Below are 22,455 nucleotides of genomic sequence, written 5' to 3'. Positions count from 1 at the left end.
AAAAGTCAGCCCTGGATGGTGTTTCTCAGTGGTTAGAGTGTCAGCCCACACCCCAAAGGGTTGTGGGTTCGATTCCCAGTCACGGGCACTGACATACCTAGGCTGTAGGTTCTATCCCTGGTCATGGTCTTGGTGTATGCAGGAGGCAACCAATCGATGCGTCTTTGTCACCTATGTTTCTCTCTCTCTCCCTCCCGCGTGTGCAGGAGGCAACCAATCAATATGTTTCTCTCACATCAATATTTCTCTGTTTTTTCCTCCCTCTTCCACTCTCTGAATATCAATGGAAAAATATCCTCCGGTGAGAATTAAAAAAAAAAACTAGAAAGTTGGTTATTATGAAGATTAGATTTGACAGAAAGATAAACTGGGCTTGAATCTCCACTTTCAAAAGAAATCTAAGGGCTCAGCTAAATGAAATTTAAAGTAGGATTTAGTTCATTCAAAACTTTGTCAGAAATACACCTAATTGCAAAGAGAAAGCTGTATCTGCAAGGAATCGCTTCTCAGCCTCCTCAGTGGGCCTCCTGTTTCATTCTCAGATCTCAGGCCCTATTCTGGCCAGCTCCCAGCCCCCTGCCCCAGGAGGCCTTGAAGCCGGAAAGGAGAGGGGAGCAAGGAGTAGGGAGGAGGCTGTTAAGAGGAAGGAGGAGGAAAAAAAGAGAGGAAATGGCAGAGCAGGGGAAGGAGGGATAAAGAGAGGCAAAAGGAAAGATAGCAACAGAACCCCAATTCCCCTGGGACCTATTTTACATTCCTTTGATCATTTTTGAAAGGATGGACTCAAGAAGTACAATTATAGCCAGCTCTCAATCACTGCTGCTAGGAGGGAAGTCCTTTACAAGTGTTAGTTATTATTATAACATGAATAATTAAACCTCCCAGATAATCCCCAAACCTCATTTGAATCTTTAAGTTTCCTTTCCTCCACCAAACCTTTTAACGAAATGAGACTGGTGCTAGCAAAGAAGGTAAAGGACTGGTGTGAGTTCACCCCTTCCCTTCCCTGCCTCCAGTCTGTTCATGTCTGGTTTTAATCCTCAACTTAGAGAAACTACACCCCTCCCATACACAAAGTAGAGAATGTGAGTGAAGAGGGGGCCTGCATCCATCTGACCCCTCTGGATCTAGCTCCATTCAGGCTTCTGCTAACTCCCCCCTTCCTCCTCCCTCTCCTGGCCCTCAGCACTCCTGCACTGAGAGTCTAGAGAAAATATGTGCATGGGCAGGAATTGGCTGACACACCCCATAGTCAGGACTATTCACTTATACTCTGTATCTTTTGCTCATGCATTCCTGTCAATTTTACTTTCTAAATTGCTCTTGAAAGTGTTCCTTGCTGTCTAGTATCTCCAAACCAACTTAATCCAGGATCCATTCTCTTTGGTCTAAACTCTTGCAGTGACCCCCTAGCTCCTTTCTAAACACTCAAATCCATTTTCCATGCTATATCCTCCAATGGACCCCAATTGTTTACAGAGTCAAGTCCAAAGGCATTTCTCTGGCCAAGGAGCCCTCCATAATTTGACCTGTGACTACAACTCTGCTCTTACCACCTACCCCCTTGTTTAACCCCACCCCCATAATGCTTGGGAATACTTCCCAACTTCCACCCACTTTTAGTTTGTTTCCTAACTTCCTATTTATCCTTTAAGTCTCAGCTCCCACACCAACTCCCCCTTGGCACTGCACCCCCTAGCAACTCTGACTTTCAATCATCTGTGTTTCCAGTGTCCCCAGTCCATCCACTGATTCCCCACCACACTAATCATACTATATTGCAATCAATTGTTCATATATCTGTCTTCCCTACTAAACTTGTGAACTCCACAGCAGTAGTCTCTGTATTCCTAGCTCCTAAATGTTTTGAAAGAAATAGTAAATGATATTTTCACAACTGGAGGGCAGAGAGCCAGAATGGCTGTAGCAGAAATAGCACCAATCCTGTTCCTGCCTCAGGGCCTTTGCACTTGCTGTTCTCTCTGCTTGAAAAACTCTTCCCCCCCAGGTATCTACTTGGATTGCCCTCTCTCATTACTCAGGTCTCTGAACAAATGTCACCTCCTCAAAGAGGCCTTTCCTGATACTCCATCTAACACAGCACACACATTCCCCTCCTGTTACTACCTATCTGCCTTTTATACTTCTTTTTTTTTCAGTGCTCTGATTAATACTTGGCATGTTATACAGGGTGGTGCAAAAGTAGGTTTATAGTTGTGGGTACCCAAAACATGAAGTTTATTCTTCTACTAATATTTTTAAATTATTGTATTACTTTCCATACTAGAGGCCCGATGCACGAAATTTGTGCATGGGGAAGGGGGCGGAGGTCCCTCAGCCCAGCCTGCACCCTCTCCAATCCGGGATCCCTCTCGCAATCCGGGACCGCTGGCTCCTAACCGCTTGCCTGCCTGCCGACTGATCCCCCCTCCTGGCTTGATTGCCCCTAACTGCCTCTGCCTCAGCCCCACCACCATGGCTTTGTCTGGAAGGATATCTGGTCTAATTAGCATATTATCCTTTTATTGGTATAGAAGCCTGGTGCACAGGTGGGGGCCAGATGGTCTGCCCTGAAGGGGGTCCTGGATTGGGGTGGGGGTCCCCTTGGGGGGCGGAGCCGGCTTGAGAGAGGAGCCTGGGACGGTTTGCAGGCTGGCTGCCCCGATCGGGGTAGGGGTCTTCGCTGGGGGGCAGGGCTGCCCTGGGCGAGGGGCGCCTGGGGGTTTGCAGGCCAACCACATTCCCATCGGGGTGGGGGTCCCCACTGGGGGTGGTACCAGCATGGGTGAGGGGCTGAGGGTGGTTTGCAGGCCGGCCACGCCCCTATCGGGGTGGGGGTCCCCGCTGAGGGGTGTGGCTAGCCTGGGTGAGGGGCTGAGGGCCGTTTGCTGTCTACCTACACCCCCATCGGGGTGGGGGTCTCCACTGGGGGGCGGGGCTGCCTGGGCGAGGGGTCCGGGGCAGTATGCACAGGTCGGCCAAGCCCCTGGCTTTGTCAGGTAGGATGTCTGGAAGACATCAGGTCTAATTAGCATAGTATCCTTTTATTAGTATAGATCAGTGGTTCTTGACCTTCCTAATGCCGTGACCCTTTAATACAGTTCCTCATGTTGTGGTGACCCCCAACCATAAAATTATTTTCGTTGCTACTTCATAACTATAATTTTGCTACTGTTATGAATTGTAATCTAAATATCTGATATGCAGGATGTATTTTCATTGTTACAAATTGAACATAATTAAAGCATAGTGATTAATCACAAAAACAATATGTAATTATATATGTTTTCCGATGGTCTTAGGCGACCCCTGTGAAAGGGTCGTTCGACCCCCAAACGGGTCGCAACCCACAGGTTGAGATCCGCTGGTATAGATGAACAACTGTAAACCTACTTTTGCCTAACCCTGTATATTCACGTTTATTGACTGATTTACCTAATAAAATAGAAGCTCCAAGAGGGCAAGGATTTTTGTTTTGTTTGCTGCTGAATCTCCAGTGTCTAGAATAGGACCATGCACAGAGAAGGTACTCAATAATGACTTGTTAATCCTCACCCAAGGATATTTTTTCCATTGATTTTTAGAGAGAGTGGAAGAGAAAGGGAAAGACAGAGAGAAACATCGATGTGAGAGAAACACATCAATTGGTTGCCTCCTGCATGAGCCTCACCCAGGGCCCGGGCCAGGGAGGAACCTGCAGCCAAGGTACGTGCCCTTGACCAGAATCAAACCCAGGACTCTTTGGTCCGCAGGATGACATTCTATCCACTGAGCCAAACTGGCTAGGGCAACTTATTCAGTATTGTTCAACTTGGACTTAGAACTGTGTTTGACCCTATCTCTATAATTTTCAACTTCTGTGTGACCTTGGGCTAATTGTCTGTTTCCTCTGAGCCTCACTCTCATCATCTGTAAAATGGGGATAATAATTCTACAGACATTATAGACAAGAATGAAATGAGATAAAATATTTAAAAGTACTTGACATGCTTCCTGGCACAGAGAAGGCAGGTAATGCATTTGGGCTGAAATCTGTTGACTGACTAGTGTCTTCTACTTCTCTGATCCCTATGGCATGCCCTTCCCCGATCCTAGCCCTTCTATCATCCATTGTGATCAAACCAATATTCCCATTCCTGGAGGCTCCACTCTTACTTGCCACAGTTGTAGAGTTCACAGCAGAAGCAGGTGTTGCCCCGGATGCGAGGCGTGCAGAATCCGCGGGTGAGGTGAGGGCAGTTCACCTGAGGGCACACAACAGTGAGGAGATGAGCTGGCATTGTATGGGAGGCAGGACCCTCTGGGATTGGAAATGTGAGTTAGCGACATGCTGTGAGATGAACACACCAATGCATGGGAGGGTTGGGCAGGGAACTGGCTGAATTGTGCATGAGGCAACTCACTGTGTAGCTGGGCTCAAATCCAGCCTCAGCCATGCCCTCAGTGTCCCATCCCTGAAAGTGGAGATGGAAAGGAGGAAGGATGGATGGAAGAACAGACAGAAAAACAAATAGATGGTAGGAAATGAGGATATGACAGGGAAGGCAAATCATGGTATAGGAAAGGGGACCAGATGGGAAAGAAGACAGAGGGGCTGTCACATGCACCCTGAAGTACAATGGTACCTCTCTAGCTGCCTGGGTAAGGTTCCTCATAACCCTCGCGGAAGGAGAATTTTTGGTTGAGGAACTTATGACCTTACATAGGAAAAATAGGGTTAGGGGGACAAGGATTATCAGAGAACCTTATGGAAGTTATTAACATTTTTACAGTCACCAAATTAACACAAGAAAGCAATGACAACGAAATTGAGACAAGAGCAATGACATTTTACCCATCATGATTAGCAAAAAATTTTAAAGATTAATTTCCATTTACTCTTGTTGGTAAGAAATTTTCCAGACTCTCTCCCCCATATGGCTATACAGATGCAATGAAGTGTTTGTAAATTTGTTCAGTTGTGTTACAGAGAATATTCATAGTAAATGAACATTCATTTTCATCCAAATGCTCACGGACTTTCTGATAAGCATACAATATTTCTACTCCTCTCTTCTAACCTGAGGATAGTTAGAAAAATAGTAAATTTGTAATTGGGGAAAGGAAAAGAAGGCAAGTGGTTGGCAGGGCCATAAAAAAAGTATTTTCCCTGATGCCTTGGGAGCAGGGCTATCGCTCTGCCTAACTCCATAAAATATAACTTCACATTATGTTTTGTATAGAACTAGAGGCCCAGTGCACAAATTTGTGCACAGGTGGGTTCCAACCAGCCCACCCTGATCAGGGCCGATCAGGCTGGACCGGCTGTGGGGAGGCACTGTGGGCAGTTGGTGGGCCGTCCCCAACTCCTGGTCAAACTCCTGGTCGAACTCCTGGTCAAGGGGACAATTAGCATATTAGCCTTTTATTCTATACGATGGCTTCCCCTGAAGTTGTGTAATGCAGTGGTCATTTTATATCCACTCGTCTCTCTTTTTCTCCCAATCACAAGTTTAAATTTGTTCTAACTTTTGGCGTGGGGCGGGGGTGGTGGTGGCGGGGGAGGGCTGACTTTCAATTTAGGGATTAACAGAGAACCAAAGTGTCAAGGTTCCTAGAAGCACACAGTACAGTTTCCTATGAAAGTGACCTCTGGGTTGGGGAAGGGCTATTATGTACTGAAATGGAAGCTCTCCAAAAATGACATGGAGCCGTGCTTCACCTCACTGTCCACCACCTCTAGTTCTGCATGAAAGGACATGGAACACAAAGAGAGCTGTGTGGATCAGTGGAGAGAGACTCTCATGTACCCATTCAAACATTATCAGATCGGTCTCATGAAAGGGACCAGGCTAACAGTCCAGCCCTCCCCAGAGCCACCAAGGGAACTAGACCGCTTAATCACCCTCATTTGACTTCCTGACCCCTCATGTGTGGAGGACTCAGAATCTGCCCCCTAGTCTAGGCCTAGTGCCCTGGTGGAGCTTCTGATTTTCTTCCAGCTTGGGCAACTGAACCACAGGCAACTGAATCATTATCCACAGAGATGGGAGAGGACCCTGCACTGTGGCCTCTTTACTCTTATCTGTTTCTCTAGGGATCAAAGCCACAAACTGAGAGGCTGCCTGCAGGGGCAGAGGGACAGCCTGTGTCCATAAAACAAAGTAAATCTTATTAGGCCTCATGAGGCTCCAACCTATGACCATAGCCTTATTAGCACTGTGTTCTGATCCGCAGAGCATATCAAAAACAGATACCTAGCAGCCAGCCTTAGGCCCCTGAAAAGGAGTAAAAGACAAAGGTTTTATACAGAACAGAAGACTTTCCCAAAAGGTAAGACATATAGCCTCATTCTGGCTCACCTCCTCAGCTTCCTTCTGGGATGTCTTGGGGACATAGTGGCACCGGTTAGCGTAGAGTGGTTTCAGATCCTATAAATGGAAACACCAAACCAAAGGGGTTTTGGCTTTGGAAAATAAAGCAGCAAATGGTCTGATGGGTAATAAAAGATTTGAAAACACACACACACACACACACACACACACACACACACACACACACACACTCTCTCTCTCTCACACCCCTGAGAGAGTAAGCAGTGGGTTGAGTTAATTCAACTAAGAAGACTGAGAATGTGAAGATCAGATAAAAATCTTCTAATAACTGCTTTCAAGTGGACCACTTGGTTAATGGGAAATTAGGAAATTGATTGAGAATTGGGTTTCCTCAAATTTCCTCTCTTGTTTTATTCCTAGTCTTTTTCTTCTTGCACAGAGTTCCCAGGGACTGAGCTTCAAAGCTCCATGTAATTGCAACATCACACTCCTAAATGATGGGGAGGGGATGGGGTTGGACAGCATAGTTCTAACAATGAGGTCTCATTATCACCTGAGGACAGGACCCGGGCTGGCTGACATGTACTCCCTGCTGTCAGGGCCACAGCTTTTCCAGAAGGAAGAGCTCAAGAAGCAAGCTCCAGGGGATGGGCAGCTACTGAGATTTTAACTTACCCAAACTATGAGCCATTTTCACAAATTAGATAAAGACAGAGAACTCCAAAAATACTGCAAAAACCCAGAAAACTAACATGGGCCTTAGTAACAGTTGATTTACCCACTGGCTTGGCTAGCTTCCTCGTAAGAAAGCTCTCAGGCACGAGGTACAGGGGGTGGGGGTTGGCATAGAACAGATAGATACAATGCTGCCGGGAAGCTTGCAGGCAGGGGATGTTGTTCACTTTCAGGGTAACAGTAAACATCCCCTGAGTGGTAGGGGGCTTGGGCCAAAAACAGGTTGGGACAGGACAATCAGTTTATGCAAACTGACCTTAAGGATTTGGCCAAAGCATCCTGGCAATGGGAGTTTACCAATTCCTTCCCACCCTGCCCCCAATTCTCTCAGCATTTCCAATGATCCTGGTGGCTGCCTTTCCCCACATATGTGATTTAGCATCTCCTGTTCCTGGCACCCAAGTGCTTCCTGCCTCCTAGCCTCCATACCATCAAGGACCTAGGACTTTCCATCAGCTGCTTCTACATGAACCTCCTGGCTGCCCAGTGTTCTAAAAGTACATTGTTCTATTGCCTTAGCCTGGAGTTCGGCTGGAAAAGCATGAGAGTTCTCATGTTCAAACCCAGCAGGGTTTATTTTCCATGTTCGGGTGATAGCAGAAGTTATTATTATCCTGTGTGAATGGGAGGCTTGATGTGCTTGCTGGTCACAGCACTCCTGACCTCCTGGTTCTGCAAAAAGCATTCAGCCATCAAATACCCTAAATGAAAATACACATATGCGATGGCTGCCCATTTGGTGTTTCTGGTTGCTATTCCACATTGAGATCCCAGAGGAAGAACAAGCCTATGCAATTGAGAGATAAGGAAAGGTCACTCAACCAGGGCTCAGCAACCTTTTTAATCTAAAGGATCACCATCTCTGGAGTGAAGGGATGGAAACAGATAGTGCTTTGTGGTGAGTATCTGCTCTGTGCCAAGCCCTCTTAGGGCATGTACACACCCATGACTTCATATTGTCCTCATACTTACCCTGACAGGTAGGTTATTATTATATCCATTTGGAGAAGGAGAAACTGTGGCACAGAAAGGTAATATGACTTTCCCATCTAGTTAATGGCTATATTTGGGGGAGGAAAAAGGGAGGAATTAGGAGGCGAGAGAGAGAAGGAACAAGAAACATTTACAGGGGTGTATAGGAAAGTAGGTCTTTAGAAGTTCATATGCCCAAAGCCAAAAGACAGGGCAAGATGACATTAAAGGGCCTCAAAAAACAGGAAAAGCTGGCTTTAACCCATCCAAGCAAAACCAGGGTCAAGATGTACCTCTAATTTAAACTGGCCAACAGATATCACTATAAATGAATAAAGCCTCATTCCTTAAAAGTCTCTGGGTGTCAATTAGGACTGGCAGATGTCTTAGGACAGGTACCGTGGATACACAAAGGTTTTCTTAAAGATTCATCCAGCCTTACCCCAACCCACTGAGTCAAATGTGCTACTTCAGGCCACTATCTGTGGGAGGTACACAGAGCCTGGAGTCAAAGGCAGATAGGGGTCATTAGAGGAAACTTCTGGTAAATATAATTTGGATTTTTACCCATTGTCTTTGACTGAAGCCAGTAATAAAACATTAAGAGTTTCCAGCAAATGCAAATCAAACCCACAATCAGATACCACTTCATACCCACTAATCCACTAGGATGGCTAGAATTAAAAAGTCAGATAATAACAAGAGTTGACAGGGATGTGGAGAAACTGGAACGCTCATACACTTCCAAGGGGAATGTAAAATGGCACAGCCACTTTGGAAAACTGTCTGGTAGTTTCTCAAAAGGTTAAACATAGTTACCACATGACTCAACAATTCCATTCATAGATATATAGCCAAGGGAAATGAAAACATATGTCCATACAGAAACTTGTACATAAATGCTTATAGCAACATTATTCATAATAGCCAAAAGGTAGAAACAACCTAAATGTCCATCGGCTGCACAAACAAACTTTGGTATATCCACACAATGCAATATTATTAGGCCATAAAAGGAAATGAAGCACTGATACATGTTATAGCATGGATGAACCTTGAAAATATTATACTAAGTTAAAGAAATCAGGTCACAAAATACCACCCATTGTATGATTACATTAGTGGTTGCATAGGACTGGAAAGTAGGGGATGGGGAGGTGACAGCTAAAAGATATGGGTTTTCTTTGGTGGGATGATGAAAATCTTTTAAAATTGATGTGGTGATAGTTTGCACTAACTGTGAAGATATAAAAGTCACTGAATTGTATACTTTAAATGGGTGAATTATATGAGATGTGAACTACATCTCAATAAAGATGTTTTAAAAAATTAGGAGAGGAGGGAAATGGAAGAAGCCATTTTAGCTTATGATACCATCAAAATCTACTGCAGGCTTCTTAGCCACAAGGCCTATGTTGCCATGGAGACCACCACAGAGTGAATAATGTTTGTCAAGTGGGGATAATAATGCCTGCCCTACATACCTCACAGGATTGCTGTGGGTCTCAAATGAAATAATAGATGTGAAGGCACAATGAAACACTACATGCATACACAAAAATAAGGCATTATTGTTATCAAGATGGCTCCTATTGAATTCAGAATTGCATGCATATTATGATTGAGTGCAGTCATGCTGCAAAAATAGGTATGTGCTCTGAAGGTAATATGCAAAAATGATAATAATTGGTATATGAGGGTGATAGGATTGTGGATAAGTTCCTGATGTGTCATTTGCCTTTTTAAGAAGAAAACGATGAAGAACAAGATGGCTGCTCTCAGTGCAAATCAGAGGGGATGGGTCTGATCTAAGGGCCTACATTTATATCCTGGCCCTGAAAGAAAATTGGGCAAAGGGCCTCTCTCTCCCACCTTTTTCTTTTACCCCTTCCCAGAAATCATTTCCAGAGATGCCATTTCAGATACTGCTTGGGTGGCAGCACTGACCATATGAATTTCTCTAATCTTGGCAAAGGAGGAACTAACTGTTATGTCTGGGAGGAGAGTCCAAGAACAAGTTTAAATTAAAATAATAATGTTGCAAATCATAATTTTCCATATCCAACCATACATATGACACTCCCTCAGATGACCCGCACTATTAGCCCATGACTGAAATGAACTTAAATATCATTGATCCACAGAAGATCTCAATAATACAATTTTGCTCCAATTCAATTGTTTTAGAAAAACAAAACAAAGTCAAACTAGTTCATGACATGTTTTCATTTTTGATGTTGGTTCAGTTGGAATCAAATGACTATTTGAGTTTGTTGTGGGAGCTCAGTTATTTGCTGTGGCTTGATTTTTGTTTGTGGGCCAGATCGGAACTACACTATGACTTCCCTGGGACTTAGACACTTTTGCCTTTGTGGGCCCCCTCCTTCTTTAAAAATATTGACAATTATATTTTATTTATTTTAATTATATCTTATTATTTAATTGCCATATATTCATATTATACAAAAACTTTTGACCTAAATATGCATCATTTTCTTCTGATTTGAAAAAAAATAATATTTTTATGGGCCCCTGAAAATAGTGTGAATCACAGGCACTTGTGCCTATTGTGCCTAATGGAGAAGTTGGCCCTAGGCCAGATGTCTAGAATAGTATGAAATAGAAAGTGCTGAAAAAGGGAAATGGAGAAAGCCATTTTAGCTCATGATGCCATCCTCTCCTATAGAGAGCCACATAGGAATGCTCTGAATCCTGTGTCTATCTTATCCCCAGAGAATAAGCACAAATTTGGGTTTGAAGAGTAAAATAGCCTTTTTCAAGGCACAGATTCTCCAGAGTAGGAAGCATTTGGCATCTTAACACCAGGACTGGGCTCTGAATGGAAGCTTCTAGTTCTGGGACTTTCCCTAGACCCCAATCACATCTCTACTCTCCAATCACTGCTGTAGTTGACAGCAAAGTTCAGGCATCCAAGAAAAAGTGGTCTGCTCTTGTTGCTGTTGAAGGAGAGGCCATCTATTGAAAACTTCAAGTCTCTCAGGAAGTTACTAGTATGTGGTTTCCTGCTCTTCTCTCCCTACTTCCTCTTTACCAACATCAGTTCTAAGGCATTCCCCTGGTCCCACTGCCCTGCCTTTGCCTTTCCAAATCTCACCCACATGCCAAAGGCTTAACTCCAGCCCCACCACCACTGGGAAGCCTGCCCTGACCTCTGAAGTCCAAGATAAAACACTCTGGTACTTAGAGTCTGTACCCTCAGCCTAGACTCAGTTCTCTAGATGCCTGTGTGTCCATGGGTGTCCTCATCTTGACTGTCAGCTCTTTGGTACAGGGATCCTATCTTCTCTCTCTTCTGTTCCTCTCAGGGCACTCAGCACACATCCAGCACAGATTCAGTGAAGCCTTGCTGTAGTGCACACTTACTTTAAACCAGGACTAAAAATACTCACAATGTGTCTGGCAGCAAAGACTCCATCGACTATGGCACAACAGAAGGCTGCAATCACACCAAAGCTGATAAAGACGATAGAAGCCACCAACTGTGAAGGGAACAAAACAAAAGTGTCTGTTAGCTTTCCACTCTTGCTGCTTCTGGAGAATAGACGATCCCCAATAGACTGCCAGACAAAGCAGAACTCTGGCTTGCCACTTCATGAGGATGCTCTTTGCAGCCATGCAGGATTAGTGGGAGCTGAGGAAGGGCGAGGCAGAGAAGGGGCTGATGAAGCACCTTTTACATTTTCAGGGCAAATAAAGAAATTCACTCTGTGAGCACCAAAGAGGCGGCTTGCTGGTATCCAGCATGCTGTCCATGGCAGAATTTGACTGTGTGACTCTTCCATTCTCAGATTCAGAAAAATGTTGGATCTTTGACATCATGTAGTCCAACTCTCTATTTAATTTATTGTGAAATTAGAGGCTCAGAGAGTGGAAGTGGTGTGTGTCCAGGATCACCATCTAGTCCATGCAAGCGTCTGGTGCCCACCAACTCCTAGTCCAATGTTCTTCCCAACCCCTCATAGTGGGCATTGATGAATACAGGGATGATTCTGAGGCCTTGCGTAACCCAACATGGTCTTCTGCATCATTAAATAAAGAGAACATTCAACTTAAAACTTAAATGTCAAAGACATTTTACAAAGGTTGAAGCCTCTGACACTGAAGCCTCTGTGTGGTGCATATGAAGAATTTCAAGTAAGAAAAACGTTTGCTTGAACTAGATTGCCCTATTCTCTGACCTTGTTAGACAAAAGAAATATTCTTAATAATTTATCTTCCATTACAAAGGTGGTAGAGAGTAGGTGCTTCCAGGGGCATGGATAAGTGCAGCCTGAGTCCACCATCTACTTGTGTTGACCCTCAGAACTAGATAGATTCAGTGTTTTTCTTCTTTGAGGTGTTTGGGGGATTAAGGGGGAAATAGCATGGCATTAAGCAGCTCTCCAGGGAGAAGGAGGAATCAGAGCCAAGGCCACCCTAAGTTTCTCCCACCTCAACAGGCTAGGAGGAAATGCTTATCTCCTTTGGGAGTTGTTGAGAAACCTCTCCCCATAAATCTCACTTCACAGCACTAAAGAGAATTGGTAAATAATGGATGAACAATGTCATGAAATTGGCATTATTAGCTATGCTATGATCAGCTCTATAACTAAAACTCCCCCATTATTTTGAATAATTTAGGTCCAAAGTGCAAACACAACTGGCAGGGGGGAGTCCAGATGAAATGGAAAACAAGAACTATTAGAACTCCCCTGAGGGCGATTCCCCACATTGCTAGGGGAGAGCATATGGTAAGAGTTCTCTGTCCCTAGAGCTATTACATTATCTGATTAAACTTATTGTTAAATAGACCCCATTATCAAAGTCAAGATGCACAGAGACTTATACTGGGGGAGCCTAATCAGTCCACCATCTGACCACTCACCAGGCATCTTGATTTACAAGCCCTGTAAAACTACAATATGATTGCAATTCAGTCCATACCTTCTTTTCCTGCCCTCTAGGAAGCTTTCTCAGACGGAACCAGAAAAATACAACAGCTTGCCCTTGTGGGGCCCCATTAGGACATAGAACTTTCTAAATTTTAACTCCTGTTATATATGCTCATCCTCCCTTTCAAATTTACGGCATACTTAGTTTTGAACTACAGATAATGGAAATACTTTAAGACTCCATATTTTATTCTGTCTTTTATGTGCCTCAAGTATATTTGTTCTCTTAATCAAAGTACCCTAGATTATAACTTCCTAAAAGTGGGAACCCTCTGCAAAAACTTCTTCAAAAGATTATGCATCAGAGAGGAAGATGTGACAGTCACCAAAAATCCAGGGCTGTGGCAATGAAAATCACAGAAGCAAAGGGATTTTAGGTGAGGATAGTCTCCTGACTGGATAGTCTGGGGCAGTCCTCTGGGAGTGAGGAGGAAAGCTAAGGGCAAGATCCAAAATATTGTATCCCTGTGACTTGAGGAGACTAGCTAGGCCCCTGAGGGAGCACCAGACAAGATGAGAACAAGTCCCAACCACAGAGTCACTGAAAAACAAGTTCCCTGGAGGCTTAGGCGAAAAGGCAAAGTAGCAGTTTTTTTGTGGCCCAATTTGGGCAACCTTAAGAAATGTGTTACTTTCAGATGAAGAACTTGATTCTATAGTAATGAAAACTTACCATCTGTCGTTTGTTCTCAACGAGGTTGGATCCGATGATTCCAAGGAATGATCCGAAGCCGAGCTACAAAGCAACAAGGCACACATAGCATGTTAGGAAATGGTCAGCCTGACCGCACATTCAGCTTCTAGATATGATTCAGGTTAATGGAAAGTGACGAGGGTATAGATGCTAAAACCATATGCAGCCGTTACTTACACAAATAAAGTGTATGCAATAAAAGTATTTCTCCCACCAGTTGCCAATTTTTCCTTGTATATAGGAATCACGCCTAAAAAGAAATGTATCTCCCAAAAACTAAAAGTCAAAGTCAACCCTAGCTTTTCAGAGCCTGCTAATTTCAATTTCAATATTCATTACCTAGCATGTAAGTGGTGAATCAGTAAGAGACATATAATGGGAAAAGCATGAATTATATTCTGATCTTTATCCTCTTTAAAGTGACCTTCCAATTTGATGTATGGATTACAAAATAAAGGTTTGAAATAACAATTTTTGATGCATCTGGCACACTAATAAAACCCAGGAAGTACTTTAGAAATCAGCAAGCACCTTAACCTAAACTTAAAAAAAAAGAACAATTTTTTTGAAAGCCTGTATTTGTGGTTGACCCACTGCAATTTATGTTAGTACTTACTCACCTCTCCTTCCATCTCTGCTTCATTTACGGACAGAAAGCATTCATTAAAGGATGTACAGAAATGGCAGCATAAAACCCTGAAAAACAATTTCCCTATCTACTAGTAAGTGGCTGTGCTGATGGTTTGGTGTAGCAGAACCCACTTTCGTCTCAGTTCTGCCATTAGTGGACTGAGTCTGCCAGTCTCAGCTAAAAATGATCACTAACTGATAGCTGTTGATGGGGATGAAAATGAAAGAAGTAAAAAGTGGTGAGAATGGACCAATAAACCTTAACACAAGTTCAGCGATGTAGTTACATATCTTTTTAGCCTCACTAATGGTTTGGATTTCCATCTACAGCCTTACCTTGGCTCACAGGGGCATCTATTTCAGTCCAAGGCCCTAAACTTTACATGTAGGCTTGGAAATCAAATGGACCCATGGACTGGGCAGGAGTTTGGTGGGGCAGTGTAGGGGGACAGGGTGGTTGTCTCAGAAACCCAAGAATGAAACGAAGGAATACAAATGTACAAAGACTCACTCCGCAGGGCCACTCAGCCAGCAAACCCTCTTGGGAAACAGACGCTGAAGTCCATAAGGTTGTACAGATCCCATGCCATCCAATACTCTACTAAGAACATCCTCACTGAACAGCTAAACTATACCTATCTCCCACCTGGTCTTATTTCAAAGGTAATTAAAAAGAGTTGTCCTAAAGTATACTGATTAAAACCTGGTTATTTAAAAAATATAAAAAAAGTCTGGTTATCAGACTAGCTTGGCTTCTAACCCCAGCTTGTGTTCCACTTATGTTTGTGCAATCTTAAACAAACTGACTGACCTCTCTAAACCTCAGCTTCCTTATTTGGAAAACAGTGACTGTAGTAGTGGCCCTGTTATAGGACTTTTATAAGGATTAACCAAGATGATACAAAGAACTTTGCACAGTGCCTGGTACATAGTAAGTACTCAGTAAATATTAATTACTCTTCTAGTGATTATTATTACTGTTTTAAAAAACAATTAACTTTTGAGCAGCTCTAACCTGATTTGAGCTAGAAAATTATATCATTACTAGAGGCCCAATGCATGAAATTCGTGCAAGGGGCTTGGACCTCACTGCAGCCCTGGTTTTGTCCGGAAGGTCATTCAGCTGTCTGATTTAATTAGCATATTATACTTTTATTATTATAGATTTGCTGTGTTCCATAGTAGACTTATGTTCTATCTCATCCTCCCCTCCAATATGTTTCACAGCTTTTATTTTTTTTAGGAAGAACTCCATGAATAGTCTGTGCTTATGGAACTCTGGGCCACTTGTGGACATTGAGAGGAAGTTGGAGGTATCTTCTTACGTGGAAAATAAATGCTTTTACTGAGTAGTTCAGTTTCCACAGGTATTCACTGAATGTCTCCTGAACGCCAACAGCAGCCTGCCTTAAGATGGGAAGCAAAGACACTAGCTATTTCTGCACTCTCATATGGCTATCTAATGGCAGTGACCAGAAGAGATGGGCTAAAGTTTCAGGGGATTGACTGGCAAGACAAGGCACACTGGTACTGGAAATCCCAGGCAAGCCAGTTACTTCATTCAATTCCCTCACGTCTCCTTCCATTCCATTCTGTTCTACTTCAACTCATCCAATTTTCTAACATTCGCTGAGTATTTTGTCAGATAAATAAGAAGATATGGCCCTGACATCCAGGAACTCATAATCTAGTGAAGGAGATTCATACTGTGGGTTAAGGACTTCAGGTATAAACAAAGTGCTATAGGAGCAGAGAATAATTCATTTTTTATTATATCCTGGCTCTGTTACTTATAAATTGTGTGGCCTTGGGCGAGTCTTTGAACCACTCTGTGCTTCATTTTCCTCATCTAAAAAATGGGACTCATGCCTGGTCAGCATGGCTCAGTGGTTGAGCATTGACCTATGAACCAGAAGTTCATGGTTCTATTCCCAGTCAAGACACATGCCCAGATTGCGGGCTCAATCCCCAGGGTGGGGCATGTTTATCAATGATTCTCTCTCATAATTGATGTTTCTATCTTTCTTTCCCTTTCTCGTCCTCTCTGAAATAATAAAAATATATTTAAAAAGTAAAATAAATTACATTTTAAAAATGGGACTCACAATGTTACCTATAATGCATGGCTACTATGAGGATTAAATGTGATAAGGTACAGGTATACTTTGGAGATATTGTGGGTTCGGTTCCAGACAACTACAATAAAGCCGCTATCGCAGTAAAGCGAGTTGTTATCTATATGTTGGTGGAGGTTCTTGTCTTCAATTTGTAAAACACGCAACATCTGTGAAGCATAATAAAGCAAAGTGCCATAAAATGAGATATGCCTGTGTGTAGTGTGACTTGCATAAAGGAGGCTGCTAAATACATGGCAGGTCTAAGATTTCACAGAGGAGGAGGCATTTTAACATGAGCTCAAATGATAGGTAGATTCACTAGGCAGGAAAGTAATTATCTTATGAATCCTGGCTGGAAGAATTCACTCACCTGGATGACAGCTTGATGACCTCAGCAGTGTTGCTAAAACTACCGTACCTTTGAAAAGTATTTTAATTTTGAGAAGCACTTGTCCTCCATTTTGGTCATAGTAATGTTATGGAGTTTGGTAGTGCTCATATCATTCCCATTTGACAGGAAAATGGAGGTCTATAGCATTGTATGGACATGTTCCTTCTTGTAGCAAGTTACTGAAAGGGCCAAGACTAGCCCACAGGTCTTATGAGAGTCGGGGTACTTTCAACCATGCTTTGATGCATTTGTGGCCAGTGTTTGTAAGTACAGTCACCTTTATAGCTGTCCACCCCCCGCCCCACAAGGAAGAAGTTCTCTCTGGGGATAGAGTGAGAAGTCCTATTTGAGGAAGTGCCGAGGGGTTGAAAGTAAAGAAGAAGAAAAAAATCAACAGAATTTCCTGGAAATGGACAGCTGCTTCTTTTTTTAAAAAAATATATTTTACTGATTTTTACAGAGAGGAAGGGAGAGAGAGATAGTTAGAAACATCGATGAGAGAGAAACATTGATCAGCTGCCTCCTGCACACCTCCCACTGGGGATGTACCCATAATCAAGGTACATGCCCTTGACCGGAATTGAACCTGGGACCTTTCAGTCCGCAGGCCAACGCTCTATTAGATAGAGTGTATCCACTGAGCTAAACCGGTTATGGCAAGGGCAGCTGCTTCTAATCAACTGTTTGCTCTCCCGAAGCCTCAGAAAAACAATCTCTAAAGAGAACTCTGGTGCACTGTTGGTGGGAATGCAGACTGGTGCAGCCACTGTGGAAAACAGTATGGAGGGGCCTCAAAAAATTAAAAATGGAACTGCCTTATGACCCACTGATTCCACTTTTGAGAATATATCTGAAGAAACCCAAAACACTAACTTGAAAGAACATATGCACTCTTAATTTTATTGCAGTATTATTTACAATACCCAAGATTTGGAAGCAGCCCAAAAGCCCATCCGTAAATGAGTGGATTAAAATAACCTGTGGTACATTTACACAATGGAATACTACTCAGCTGTAAAAAAAAAAAAAAAAAAAAAAAGAAGGAAAATTTACCCTTTGCAATAGCATGGGTGGACCTGGAGAGGAGAGTATTTTGCTAAGTGAAATAAGCCAGTCAGAAAGACATATACCACATGATTTCATTTATATGTGGAATCTAATGAACAAAATAAACTAAGACAAAATAGAAACAGACTCACAGATACGGAGAACAGACTGACAAAGAGGAGAATGGTTTGGAGGGCTGGGTGAAAACAGTGAAGGAATTAAGAAACAAAAAACACCTCAGAGACAGACAACAGTATGGTGATTACCAGCGGGAACGGGAGGTGGGGGTGGTAGAAGTGGGTAAAGGAGGGATAAATGGTGATGGAAGGAGACTTGACTTTGGGTGGTGAACACACAAAACAATATACAGATGGTGTATTATAGAATTGTGCCCTTGTAACCTATATAACATTATTAACCATTGTAACCCCAATAAATTCAATAAAAAAAAACAAAAAAAAATAACTATTTTTTAAAAGAAGGGTAATCTCTGTGATCACCCCTTGAGAGCTACATGTATTCATGGAACATTCAGACCTTTGGACCTCCAGCTTGATCCCCTATTACATGAACAAATAACCACTTTGCTTTATTTTGGCTACCCTCCACTTGTAGAAGAAAAAAGATAAATCATTAGAAATCAAAGTCAGAGTGGCAAGTGCTCTTTTTGGGCTGGGCCCTACAACCTATACCTATTTCCATCTATTGCCCCAGAGACCCAGTGCTGAAGCTCAGAATGATTAGTCATTCAATACACAGATATCAATTGGACACTTATTCTGTGTCAGGCACTGTGATTTGGAGTCCAGGAGGCGGGGAGGGGTATTACACCAAGACCACCAATAAGATTTAGCTTCAGGAACTATAATTAGGTGAACTGGTCCACAATTCCTTTCCATTATCCTGAAATCCACAACGCTCTGAAAACAAAAGGGTTTTTCATAATTAACTTGGTAGCAAAACCAGACTTTAAACTGATATGAGCTTTTTTAAAAAATCATCTTTATTGGCTTAGTGTAAAAATTAAGTTTATGGTAGAAATATGAAGGTGCTCAATTATGGGGTGTTCCTCACGACCCCACTGGGATATTAGATAACATATGATATGTGCACTATATTGCCTTCTAAAATAAAAAAGTCTAAAGTCTAAACACATCTAGCCCGAATCAAGGGTTCAGATAAGGGATTGTGGACCTGTATAAACAAAGCTAAATGAAAATATAGTGCAATATCCCACAAAGCAAGATGTGAGAATTTTCTAGGAATCATTAATAGTCGGAATCTATGGTAAGTTCAAATACAGTAGACATCACTATGGACCCTAGTAGCTGAGAAATGTCCCTACTGTGTCATTAAGTTGGGATAAGACAGAGCATTTAGAATTTTAGATATACAGAAAGAGAAAGAAGGGTGAATGTTCCGGGACAGGGGTAACCATGAAAGTGACAATATCAAGGCAGAAAAGCCCAAGTCATGTTCAGGGGACTGTGAATTAATAATTTTGGCAGAAGAGAGGTCATGGGAAACCAGGCCAAAGGCATCTTGTGAGAGCTTTGAATGAGAACACTCAAGAAGCAACAAGGAACCAATGAAGGTTAGAACCTTCTGGCATTATAAGTCTTACCTCGCAAATCAAGTTTTGCATGTCATCTTTAAATGTACTTACTATAGTAACAACTTTAATTTAGAATGATCTTATATTTTAGAAACATTTTCAACAAGAGGTGGACAGAAATTCTGCCTAATTCATAATAAACCACCAAATCCCACTATCCAGAGCTCCTTGTATTTCCTGAGCATTCAAGTTAGTCAAAACTTGGTTGGATTTATCAAGAGTCTTTACCTGTGAAGCTCAAGTCACACTGGCCTATTGAAGGTTTCTGGGCTATTAATTGTTTCTGAATGATCCCTATTGTCCCTGTCTCCTGATATAATTTTCAGTTAACTGACCCCACATCCTCCAAAGGAAATGGGGTAAAAACTCCTGTGGGTTTTTTTTTTCCCCTGAAAGAAAACCCAGGCTGCTGTGGGACAGCTGGGGAGAGGGTTCAAGAATGAAAGGCTTTCCGCACTGATCCGGTGGCCAACTCCATCTTGTGGGTTGCTTGGGAAACACATTTCAAGGCCTCCCTCTTCTGGATCTAAAGTTACAGAATTATAGGGAAGGAGCAGGTTCTCTCCCCTGCCTTTTTCAGTTTCATACAACCCAAGCTCTTGTTTTTTTAGGCCTTCAGAGTAGAAAGTTCACCAAAATTCTTTTGGAATAGGATGTCTTAAATATGTGAAGACAGTAAAAATGCAAAATTGATGTTTTTCTTTGGAGATTTAAATGTTTTTAAATTGTACAATTCAGCCTGTATAGATGAGAATAATTTTAAAGATGCATGTGTACATGTGTGTCTTAGGGCGATGATACCACATTCTAGCTCAGGTGAGTAGCTAACTATTATAATGCACCTTGTTTTACAAGGGCATCTCTTTTGGCAAAATAAGTATGCCCTAGAAAAGTTTCACATGACTTAGAGTTATGCAAACGCTATATTTTAAAATGCCCAAGATCTCAATATTTAAATGAATTGTATGGTAAGTCTTCTCTTAATCTAATAATTGCTCCCTAATTTATCTGTTTTGAAATTTAACTTCTCATATATTGTTAACACATTTAACCAGAGTCCAAAACAGCAGGCTTCCAAATAACCTGAAAGTTTTTCACAGTCCTATACAATAGCATTTTATATTCAAAGTGACCAATTTGACAGTATAAATCTTAAAATGCCACATTATGCTCATTCTGGTTTTATTGCTAAGCATACTACTATTTATTGTGTTTTAGTTGCTTGAATTAGACTCGTCTGAGGTGTTCATTAAAATGCATATTCAGCATGTCTTACTCTTTCAATCAAAGGTTAGCGCAGGAATAGAAAGCTCAGGTCCTAGGATCCCACCCAGATAAACTAAATCAGGATCTCTGGGGGTAGGGAGCAGAGCTCTGTATTTTCCACATGTTCACCAGGTCATTTCTATGCATGCCAAGGTGGGGAAATTACTGGCTTGGAGTTTATATAGTACCTCTCTAATAGCCAAACTATTCAATTAGTGAAAGTGTCCCATTCCTGGACAAATCTTGATTATCAGGCACTTACTGTTTCACAGGTATGAATCCTAATTCTATTTGTTACAACATGATCTGACCTATAGACTCAAATGGATTTTTCTGATTTTCAAACTGTAACCTTCCCCCTTCGATTTCTATAATTAACACCCTTTAAAAATCATCAGGAACTATAAGAACAAATTTTTAAAGGTTAAACCATGGGGCACACTGTCTGTTAAAGATGGCTCTCCTATTAACATTTCCAGATTAGCTTTTAGTGAAGAGCACACACAGAGACACACGCCCCCACGGCTTCAACTGGCAGCTCTAGCTGAACATCAGGTACTCAAATAACAACAATCATGCACCCTCCCTTCCTTTGTTAATGTATTCCCACCTAGCCACCCACAGCCAGATCTTCTACAGAGAAAGTTCATAGCTACCCTTCGTGAATAGGAGTTCCTACTCTTAAAGTACATGGAAAATGTTTTTTCCTTCACCCATGGAGATTCTGAATCTTGGCTTAAGCATTAGCTAATCAGTCAGAAATATTTCACTAAATGCAGCTACCTGAAACACACAAAGTCACACAGACTCTATAGATTGCTTTTCTAAGCCACCAAAATGCAATCTTCCCTACCTTTCCTCCCCGCCCCGCCCCCTTGCTTGTGTTTAAAGGTAAAATCCAATTCTGCTGACGACTGGTTTTCTTGCTTCACCACAGGAAGTGGACTGAGTTCTCACATCATATGTTTAACAGAGGGCACCAAACTGTGCCTGTGGGACACCTGCTCTTGGCTGGCTAGGGGAGCTCTGCTGGTCCTAAAACTGTAAAGCCACATCCCCAGGCCACCTTCAGCTCCTGGGAGTCCAGCCCACGTCATGCCCTAGCTTTGCTGGGCTCTTGAGGAGGCTGACTATGGAATTAGTGACCTAAGCAGCAGGCTTCAGGCTTGTTCACTGCTGGCTTGTCAAAGGCATCCATCTTTTACCCCTTTCCCTCTCTTTGCTTCTCTCTCCCTTTCCCACCTCTCAAAGAAAAAAGAGAGAGAAAAAAAGAAAAGAAAGAAAACAACAACAAATACATCTGAATTCTTTGCTATCCTAAAAATATATATTAAAAGGATGAAGCATCCTAAAGTACCTTCATGTTTTCCCACAATTACAATTGGGAATTCATTTGGTATTGAAAATATGAGCCAAATTCTAGAGTTAGGTTTTGGGGTTTAACAGCAGTGTGGGTGGATACAAATGAGATTTTGTTTGTTTTTCTTTCCTTCCCCTCCCCCCCAGCTTTATTGAGGCATAACTGATAAATAAAATTGTATATATTTAAAGTGTACAGTGTGATGGTTTTATATAAAATGAAGTTTTGTGTGCCCTGGCCAGTTGCTCAGTGGTTAGAGTGTTGGCCCTCGGACTGAAGGGTTGCGAGTTTGTCAAGGGAATGTACCAAGGTTGCCAGTTCCCTAGCCCGGTAGGGGCCAGTGGGGGAAGCAACCAACCGCG

General features: G+C 42.4%; 1 protein-coding gene across 3 annotated transcripts in view; it reads right to left on the bottom strand.

Moving 5' to 3' along the window:
- Positions 1-22,455, bottom strand: part of TMEM255A (transmembrane protein 255A) — a 63,694-nt gene that overhangs the window by 21,734 nt on the left and 19,505 nt on the right. For 2 of the 3 annotated variants that reach the window (XM_006767816.2, XM_006767817.2), the window contains exons 3-7: positions 13,647-13,709; positions 11,432-11,521; positions 6,342-6,410; positions 4,626-4,697; positions 4,156-4,244 (exon numbers count right to left, since the gene is read on the bottom strand). In XM_006767816.2, coding sequence (XP_006767879.1) covers positions 4,156-4,244; positions 4,626-4,697; positions 6,342-6,410; positions 11,432-11,521; positions 13,647-13,709 — 383 coding nt within the window. The remainder of the gene's footprint in view (positions 1-4,155; positions 4,245-4,625; positions 4,698-6,341; positions 6,411-11,431; positions 11,522-13,646; positions 13,710-22,455) is intronic. The other variant, XM_006767818.2, reaches the window with a different exon arrangement.

Source organism: Myotis davidii, unplaced genomic scaffold (assembly GCF_000327345.1).
Source record: "Myotis davidii unplaced genomic scaffold, ASM32734v1 scaffold500, whole genome shotgun sequence".
Lineage (NCBI taxonomy): Eukaryota > Metazoa > Chordata > Mammalia > Chiroptera > Vespertilionidae > Myotis > Myotis davidii.
The sequence above is the reverse complement of the archived record's forward strand: the minus strand, read 5'-3'. Positions and strand labels throughout refer to the sequence as shown.